The sequence below is a fragment of the Alligator sinensis genome, unplaced genomic scaffold, assembly GCF_000455745.1.
Source record: "Alligator sinensis unplaced genomic scaffold, ASM45574v1 scaffold135_1, whole genome shotgun sequence".
Classification (NCBI taxonomy): Eukaryota; Metazoa; Chordata; order Crocodylia; family Alligatoridae; genus Alligator; species Alligator sinensis.
Genome location: NW_005842293.1, coordinates 946,343 through 955,998, shown reverse-complemented (window position 1 = coordinate 955,998; position 9,656 = coordinate 946,343). Strand labels below are relative to the sequence as shown.

General features: G+C 41.8%; 1 protein-coding gene across 8 annotated transcripts in view; it reads right to left on the bottom strand.

Moving 5' to 3' along the window:
• PRELID2 (PRELI domain containing 2) overlaps positions 1–9,656 on the bottom strand; it is an 80,115-nt gene that overhangs the window by 34,891 nt on the left and 35,568 nt on the right. For all 8 annotated transcript variants that reach the window (XR_003095125.1, XM_025209543.1, XM_025209539.1 and 5 more), the window contains exons 2-3: positions 3,472–3,529; positions 1,719–1,792 (exon numbers count right to left, since the gene is read on the bottom strand). Coding sequence is in view for 7 of the 8 variants with exons in the window: in XM_025209539.1 (XP_025065324.1) it covers positions 1,719–1,792; positions 3,472–3,529 (132 nt within the window). In the remaining variant the exon portion in view is untranslated. The remainder of the gene's footprint in view (positions 1–1,718; positions 1,793–3,471; positions 3,530–9,656) is intronic.

Sequence of the window (9,656 nt, the reverse complement as noted above, 5' to 3'; positions counted from 1 at the left end):
GGGAGGCACTCGGGGCCCAACCAGTACTGACTCTGCCTCCCCGCAGCACCTGGAGCCCAGCCAGGACCTGGGCATGGCCTGCAACAAAGGGCACATGCAGGGGTGTGTGCTGCGACAAAGTAGCAGCACAAATTTGTGCCACTACTATTTGTGCCGCTGCAAGCACACACCCCTGCTTTTCTGGATGTGACCAAAGTGTTCAAAAAAACCAGGCTTGCCCTTAAAAAAATGATAAGATTGGCCTGAAAGTAATCCTCTTGAGTTTTTTGTTTGTTTTTTTTACTTTCTGGGGTGTCACCCTAAGAATCTAGTTGGGGCTAAGCAGCAGCTCTGCAGAAAAGGACCTGGGGGTTACAGTGGACAAGATGCTGGATAGGAGGCAGCAGCGTGCCCGTGTTGCCAAGAAGGCTAACGGCATACTGGGCTGTATTGGTAGGAGTGTTGCCAGTAGGTCAAGGGACATGATTCTTCCCCCTGTTCTGCACTGGTGAGGCCATATTTGAAGTATTGTGCTTAGTTTTGCATCCCCCACTATAGCAAGGATGAGGACACACTGGACAGAGTACAGGAGAGGGCAATAAAAATGGTAAGGGGGCTGGGGGAAATGACTCATGAGAAGAGGCTGAGGAAACTTGGCTAATTTAGTCTGGAGAAGAGAAGACTGAGGGGAGATTTAATAGCAACTGTGAGCTTCCTGAATGGTGATTACAAAGAGGATGGAGTTGCACTGTTCTCAGTGGTGGCAGATGACAGAACAAGGAGGAATGGTCTCAAGTTTCAGCAAGGGAAGTTTAGGTTAGATATTAGGAAGAACTTTTTTTTTTTTTATTAGGAGGGTAGTAAAACACTGGCGCAGGTTACGCAGAGAGGTTGTGGAATTTCCATCCTTGGAGGTTTTTAAGACCCTGGTAGACAAAGCCTTGGCTAGGATGATCTAGTTGGGGATCGTCCTGCTTTAAGCAAGGGGTTGGATTAGATGGCATCCTGAGGGCTCTTCCAACCCTGATTTTCTATGACAAGCTGGCATTCCCAGGTATTCTGTGAATTCCAAGAACTGGAGCATAACAGAATCACCAATGATAGCAAGATAAGATAAGATTCATGGAAAAAACCATGACAGCTGCTTATATGGAAGTTGCTTTTTAAAAACCTAAATTGTGCATGATATCCCTTTAAAACCCTGAGCTTACATTTTAACTTGTAATTAAATGTGTTTTATATAACATGTTCCCAGTGCCTATTTTTCAAAAAAAAAAAAAAAAAAAAAAAAATCACACCTGCCCAAAACCTACATAAACACATCGAAAGTCTTTCACTAACCTGCTTCCAGGAAAGGATGGCAACTTGCTTTAAGAGTTTTCAGTAAGAGAGGAAACCATTTAAAATGGATGAAGGCTTTTTATTTGCCACCTTGCAGGTACATAGAGATTAAAAGCGCATCACCACATTTACAACATGCCAACACCATATATTACACTTGCCATATCTTACAGCATAAAAGACTGCAATTTTGGCTTTGCACTTTCTAATCCAATGCAAAACTAACTGACACAGAACCATTTTATCTTTTAAAAGAACAAAAAGGAAAAAAACATTTTAACTGAAGCATCATTGGGAAACCTACTCCTTTAATGCAGCTAGCATCACAGTCTTGTCTTAGGCTGATTTTTGGTTTTGTTTTTTCGGAGCCAAACTGAGCCTAGGTTTAAAGAAGTTACCTTTCTTAAGATTTCTGGAATTACATTCTGACATGTTGCAATTCTCCTCCTGTAAACAATTCCTGTAGACAAATCTGATAATAAAGAAGAAAAAAATCTGAGCAGTGACAGTAACAAACATTCCCTTTTTCTCAATAAAAAGAAAAGAGTTGGACAACTTAGCAACAAAAATGAATCTGCAGGCAAGAAAGCTGGCAAATGCTAGCTAAAGAATATGCTAGCTTGTGTTTTTTTTATTATTATTTAGAGCAATGACAGTATTTTTTGGCCAGGCAAAAACGGTAAACATTATTGTTACAGGCATTATGCATCCCATCTCAAGCGGGGTCCCTGTGCCCTACACTGCACTCTAGCACCCCCTGCCAGCCGGAGAACAGATGGTGCCACATAAACATTTCACCGGCGTTTATACTAGTACTTATGAGCAACTAGCACTGCATACACTGCCAAACTCAGCCTTCACATAAGTGGGTAGAACTCCATTGAAGATGATGCTGAATTTGGCACATAGTAGTGAGGTAGTTCATTTTCTGAGACACTGTCTTGTTGACGATCTGGGAAAAAAGAAAAGCAGCCTGCAAATATATTTGTCAATATGGACTGTTGAACAGTCACACAGTTCAGGTCCAGACTAAAACTTTGCACTCACTCCATCTCTGAATTTCGTATTCTCAATTCCATGCCACTGGGATGTAAAATACAACTCAATACCATACTTGAGATCTACAGCAGCCTCTGATATGACTACACATTTATTTTTATATTGAACTGGGCCCAGTGACAAGAACACAGCTATCTATTAGAAAACAAATTATAGTTATTTAGCATCACCAAAAACATGCCTGGCTTTCAGGATCACTCTGCATTTTAATATTTAATGACCCAGATCAAGTACAGAAACCTCAGTATGCTACTAAATAAGAAGCCAACAGGCAGACCGCCCAAGTGAAAGCTCTCAGGGGGTGGGGGGATGTCTTCCCAAAAAGTTTATTTGGAGGATGTCTGACAGGAAACTTTAGCTTGTTTCTCTGAGCTCTTGTGGTAGGCTGACTCAATGATATCACATTTTACAGGGAAAGGAGAATCCTGGAATTGCCACTTTCCATTTTCTTTACAGATGAGCAGAAGGTACAGAGGGAGTAAGGACCAGGTGTTTACAGAGAGTTAGGTGCCCAAATGCCTTAAACATCTGTGCCCAAGGTCATTAAGGACGTTTTTAAACAGAAGAGGGACTGAACCCAAACCTTTCAAGTGAGATCTCTCAAGTCCCAGCCTCTATTTTAAGCTGGGACTGGGTCGTCCTTCCTCTCCATTTGATGACAAGTCTTAATTGCCTGTTTCATTTGAGTTTTACTGGGGAATGGGTAAAATTTCTGGGTAAATCACTGAAGCTTGGGACTGTTTCCTCTTATATACTGCCCTCTCTCAGCAGAAGTAAAGTATCCAAAGCCTGCTGAAGTTCAATGGGACTTAAATCTGCTCCTTAAAGATGGATGTCCTTACACCAATGCAAAGGATTGAGACACAGGGAACAAGTATTACTCAGACATTAGCCAAGTCATGCTTTTCAGTCCCTGAAGCAGCTCAAAAATCCAGAAGTAGCATGCATATGGATCTGAGGTGGGAGGGCATCATTTTGTTCTGGCCTTGCACAGAACCCGGCACAATGCAGCCCTGGTTGATTCATGGTGGGGCACTACTGAAATACAAGCAATAAATTAATCAGCACTGCAAGCAAAAGCAAGCCGCTTACCATTTTTCTCTTCCACTGTTTTTACAGCTATGACATGTTTCTCCATGGGACTGGGATACTAGGTGAAAATGTAAAAGTAAACATCACCATTTGTCACTTGGGTAAGAGAAAATTGCTAACATTCACTCGTAAAATCAATACACATTTTCACCATCTCTCTCAAGGGGTAAATAACAAACCAAAAAAACCCAGCTTTGTCTCATCAGTCTTTAGCACCCACTTAAATTAGCTAAAATGTTCACAAAGAAAAGGAATTATACAATATTTAAATGTACATCTCAATGCTTGTGGTGAGGTTTGCTTTGCAAATCTTAAGACTGTTAAAGAAAACATACACCCTTCAATACCTCTACACAACAATTTACATTAAGACAGTTTCAAGACTCATCCGGAATACCTACAAAACAGAAAGAGAATAAGATGTAAACTTTTGACCTGCATCACATGGCTCAAAATCACAGCTGACGTAGCTTTCATGAGTTTCACAATTCCATGGGCCAATTCCATCCCTGGCGAGCTACCTCAGAGATGAATTGAACCCTGGGTTTCTGCAGTACAGTACCTGTGAAATCCTGCTAAGCAGGCTTGCTGTCTCATCAATATCTTGAAGCCATACAGCAAGATGCAGAAAATTATGAAAGCTACTGTACATCTGAATTACATAGTAGGGTGTGCTACTTTTAACTGTCCTGCAATACCTGGAAACCTAAGGTGTCATTTTGTGCCAGAACTGGTCCTGTGCAGTGGGTGCAAACACTGTTCTACACTAGAGACTGGCTTGCAGCCCTCTGATAAGGGACCTACTACTACTTCCAGGTAAGGATGATCTCCTTTAAATAAAGTGACTGAAACCAGTCATTTAAGGGCTGAATGAAGAAAAGGCTAACTCTGACTCCCCAAATGACGAAGATATAGAAATTGTATCCACTTAGAAATTGTATCTCCTGTTTCCAGCACATGGACTCATTTGGATGTCCTAGCTAATGTTTTATATTAAAAAGAGAGGAGTGCTGAAGGTGAGGAAAACCATTTTGGGATTTTTTAAACTCCTCTTTTAGAAGAATGGTTGACATGGTTAGCATAACTTTATTACTCATTACTATAAATAAGCAGCCTTTACATGAACTGAATCTTAAATTCAAATCTTAAAGCAAGCAATACCTCTGAGCATTGTTGACTGTAGTAAATTAAACAGAAGTCTAGATACTAATACCAATGCCAAATGAGAAAATACTGAATGCCAGATAAAGATTGGCATTAGACAAGCATAAAGATTAAGGGAAGGTGAAGAAATTACATCCAGAAGCCAGCGATTACTAGGATTATAAAATCCTAGTTTGCAAGTAGTCATAAATTACTTGCAGGACACCTCTTCTACCATGTATTTTTATTTTGGTTGCTGCTGAATAAAAATCTCATTAAAAAGGAACTGCAAGGTTTTAAAACTCCTATTTCGTAGTGAAATTGGAGGCTTCTATGCAACATGCTGCTCTGAAATGGCAGAAGTAGTGGTGTAATTACATTATCAATGTAACTTACACTCTGTAAGGCCCAATCGTGTGAAACAAAAAGCCATTTACATAAATCTTTCACTAAATAGCAGACTCTATTACCCAAGTATTTAAACAGAAATAGACTCAATTTCCTACATAGTAGACTATAAGAAATGGTGTTAGGAGTCTATAAGCAGATGGAATGGTTCAGTGAGTCTAACAGTCGCAACAAAATAGTCTTTCAAGCCAGCCATGTTCTTCCATCAAGGTTTTTATTCCCTGAGGATCTTCTAGTTCAACAGCAGCAGAGAACAGAAAGAATTCACTCTATTAATTCAGCCTTGCAGTGACCTACTGGGGTGCCTCCTCACTCAAAAGCTTTCTGCCTTACCATTATGGCTACTGTTTCAGTCCTCCTACTGGAGACTGATCAGCCTGATGGCTCTCACCATGCCTCATCTTCTCTGAAGCAACAGTAAAAGGAAGCAATAATGCTGGACTGACTTTCCTGCTCCCCAAGAGCAATATGCATCGTATCAGGAGGTGCAATTTAAGCAAGTTAATCTGCTTGGTGACTACTGCTAAATATTATCAATGATCATATGGAAGATAATACACTTCCCTTTCGCTATTAATGTATTTGTATTCTATCCAAAACAAATTAGAAGAAACCTGTGGTTGCAAAGCCAAAAAATGATGCAATAAAATTGCCCACTCAGTGTTAAATCAGTCCCTTGTGTTGTGCATCTGCGTTATGGAAGTCTTTATGATCACTATTTTGCTCTCCTACTCTGCTTCCCTCTACCCTCCATGCATAGCTCTTACTCCCATTCACCTATCTCCAGCAGACACCTTCACCCTCAGCATATGCACACACTTCTCAGCCCACACTTCCACCGTGTCTGCTTCCTCCTTCTCTTCCATACCCCTATACACAATAATACGGGGAGAGGAGGAAGCATAGGAAAGGCGTCCTCTTTTTTCACATCCTGCACACTAAGCTAACCTATACATACACACATGCAAGCACACCATGGAAAATTTCATCCCAAACGCTTCAGGAACTGTTACAAAAATAGCAAGCAACTGAAAGCTAGAGTGGAATAGATCAGGTAATCTTCACTACCACAACATTAACAGCTCTGCCTGTATCAGTATTCACAAACCTGAAGGGCTCCTTGTAGTACAATTCACCATTTGTCACCACATTTAATGAGCTGAAATTAGAGAGTGCCCATGGGTTAGTCAGCGGATTGACACTTGCCATGTGTGATGAAAAGTCAGTGGTGAGTAGGAAGACTCCCAAAGTGGAATGTGGATAGAGCATCTGGACAGCTTATTTCATTGCTTTAGTGTGGGTGGGAGAAGCCCTCCAACAACCTCAAATTTCAAGTTTGGTTTTTGTATGGAAATTACAAATTTCAAAAGACCACGGTTCCTTATCTTTACCATCACCTTGAAATGATTGGATGCCATCTTGTGGTCAATACAAGTAAGACTTTGAATCTGTCTTCTCTATATTTTATTAAGGCAAACATTGGAAGGTGTAGGATAGATGTTAATTGGGGGGAGGGGAGGGGAGGGGAGCAAAAGACTACTTATTGCTTCATGGTTTCATAACTTAAAAAAAGATGTAGGAAAGTGTATGAGGAATGTCAGTATCTTGTAATTCACCCATTCAATTAACTCTGAAAATGTGTTCATGTTTACTAAGGTTGTTTATTGCTTTAACAGTTGGATAGGATGAGAGAATATGAAGAGATGCAGCAGCATCATGCAGTTAAAGCAAAAACCTAGGGGAGAGCAAGGAGAGTTCTATTCACCTTATGCCTTTCACTTGCTTTGTACTTAAACAAGGAACTTGCCTCTTGGTTTAAAAATAATATTACCAACCTTTGCAAATACTGTGAGACCTGAATTTGAAAAGTTCTAGGTAAATCTTAAAATGCGTTTAATAGGAAAGGTATGGCATGGGATGGAGGGGGAAATTAAAAATTATGCCCACTTGGAAAGTGAATTAGGTCTCCTGGTGAAGGATGGACTTGAAGTATAATTTGTTTAAGTTTAAAGATGTTTCAGATAATACAATTGCTCCCAAGTTCCCCTACCAGTTTTCACAGACTTTGCTGTTTTACAGAGTGTTTATCCTTCTATTGCTGTGTGAAAGATTCAAGCAATAGAAAATAACTCATAACAAACACAGTGAAACTTACTTTGCCTTTATTTTTTTTACTTTCCAATTTATTTTTAAGCGTCAATGATGGCCCAGAACCGAGACCATGATAGTTTAGTATAGTACCTATGTAATGCTGTCTATTTGTTTGTCTAGAAATTCATTTGCCTTTTCAAAGAACTGGACACATTCTGAGTCATACTGGTGATACGCTTTTTTATTATTTATTTATTGGAAATGATGAATTCTTTTCTTCAGCTATAGAAAGCCAACACTATATAGTTACTGAATAACTCTTTATGTGCTATTTTCTAAAAAATCTTTGACTGCTCTACAGACCAGATATATCACAAGAATTTCTCAGATATGTTATTTTCTAATACAATGAAATACAACCCTAAGTAAAGTAAACTGAATTAAGTGCATAAAATCAGTTACACAATTAAAGACGCATATTCCCACCACAAAGCTTCTTTGGGCGAGTAATTTGTGAGGAAAAACAGATTTCTAAGACAGATTCTGCATTCAGCTGTAGTGAGAAATCAATGTAGATTACATGTAATGGTTTACATAAAACTGAACTATTTCAAAGCAAGAAACTGTTGATTTTACATGCAAAATCAAATGGAGCTCAAATAAAGCTCAAAGACCTGCAAAAATATTTAAATCAGTAAATATTTTGGATGATTCTTTTTTATCCCAGAGAAATTAAACACTGACAATGTAAAAATCAGCTCAACCCTTGCAGGCTTCTCAGAACACTTTTGTAAATTAATTTATATTTAAAATAAAAAGGTCTAAAAAAACCCATGGCACAGCAAGCAATCTGTGATAAAAATCAATAAATACAAAAGCCTTTTCACATATGGATATGGGTTTTTTAATACAAATCAATTTGTCAGACTTGAACTAAATGGTTGATTAACAGTTACAAGCCAGCTCCTATGATGGTATTTGCACCCAGATAAGGCTTCACAGCAGTGAAAATTATTAATTGTCCTTTGTTTGGTAGTAGTCCAGGCATTGCCCCTTGTGATACATGATATGCACATGCATAACAAATAAGGCCTCTCTCCTAAAGAGTTTGCAGTGTAATTTATACAATCTGTCTATATTAATCTATAGTTATATATGCTATAATTATCACTCAATCACTCATCTTGCCACAGTGACCATCTACACTACTACATAAGTGGAGTAAGCTAAGCTAAATTTCTACACAGCCTCAGGTTTTCCACGGGAAAGGAGAAGTGAACCAGGCCTGCTACTGCTGCCCCATATCACAATACAGAGGCACAGGCCAGCTACAGATAACACATCCTAAATCTGTATTGTTTCATGGCAATGAGCTGGAATGATCCAACTCAGGTCCAAGCAGGCCAGTGCTAGAACTTGGCATCCGTGGCTAGGGGCAGACATTACACCTAAACTGAACCAGTTTAAGTGATCAGAAACTGGTTTAAACCTGTAACAGAACAGGCATTCACTGCACATAAACCAGTTTCAAAATGGCTGAAACCAGTTTGAGATAAATGTGGTTGAATGTAGCATCAGACTTAACTGATTTGGCTCAAACCGGTTTATGCAATATCTGTCCCAGACCCCTTCCTGGTTTAAGTTAAACCAGAGTCCCCCAGCATCCCGTCATGCTGTGGGCTGGGCTCTCTTCTCCAGCCCAGCTGGGCTGGCCCCACCCCTCTGCTCCCCAGCAGCAGCAGGAACAGGCAGGGATGACCAGGGTCAGGGGTCTGGCCAGAGAATGGTTTAATTCCCTGCTCCCTGTCCCACTGGCAGTGACGCGAGCTGGGTCTGCCAGGCCCCCTCCTCCCTGCAGCAGCAATGGGCCAGCATGGCCCCTGAGGCAGAGGTAGAGACAGGTGTTATTCTCCCCTCTACCCCTACTGTCCCCGAGGGGCCACAGCCGGGTCTGCCCATCCCAACCGCCACCAAGCGGGAAAATAAGCCCCCTCCTGTCCCCTCCGTTGGATGCCAGAGGGAGGGAGAATAACCCCCATCCCAGCCCCCCTGAGAGCCCCTGCCAGCTGGCATCTGGCTCTGCCAGGTAGGAGCTGGCTGGGGAGCAGGCTTCCCTGGCCAGCTCAGAGGTACCGGTGGGCCCAGAGCCCAGCAGCCACCACCATCATGCCCCCTGCCCTGTGCAGCACCCAGACAGGGGTCTGGCCAGAGAATGGTTTAATTCCCTGCTCCCTGTCCCACTGGCAGTGACGCGAGCTGGGTCTGCCAGGCCCCCTCCTCCCTGCAGCAGCAATGGGCCAGCATGGCCCCTGAGGCAGAGGTAGAGACAGGTGTTATTCTCCCCTCTACCCCTACTGTCCCCGAGGGGCCACAGCCGGGTCTGCCCATCCCAACCGCCACCAAGCGGGAAAATAAGCCCCCTCCTGTCCCCTCCGTTGGATGCCAGAGGGAGGGAGAATAACCCCCATCCCAGCCCCCCTGAGAGCCCCTGCCAGCTGGCATCTGGCTCTGCCAGGTAGGAGCTGGCTGGGGGGCAGGCGTTC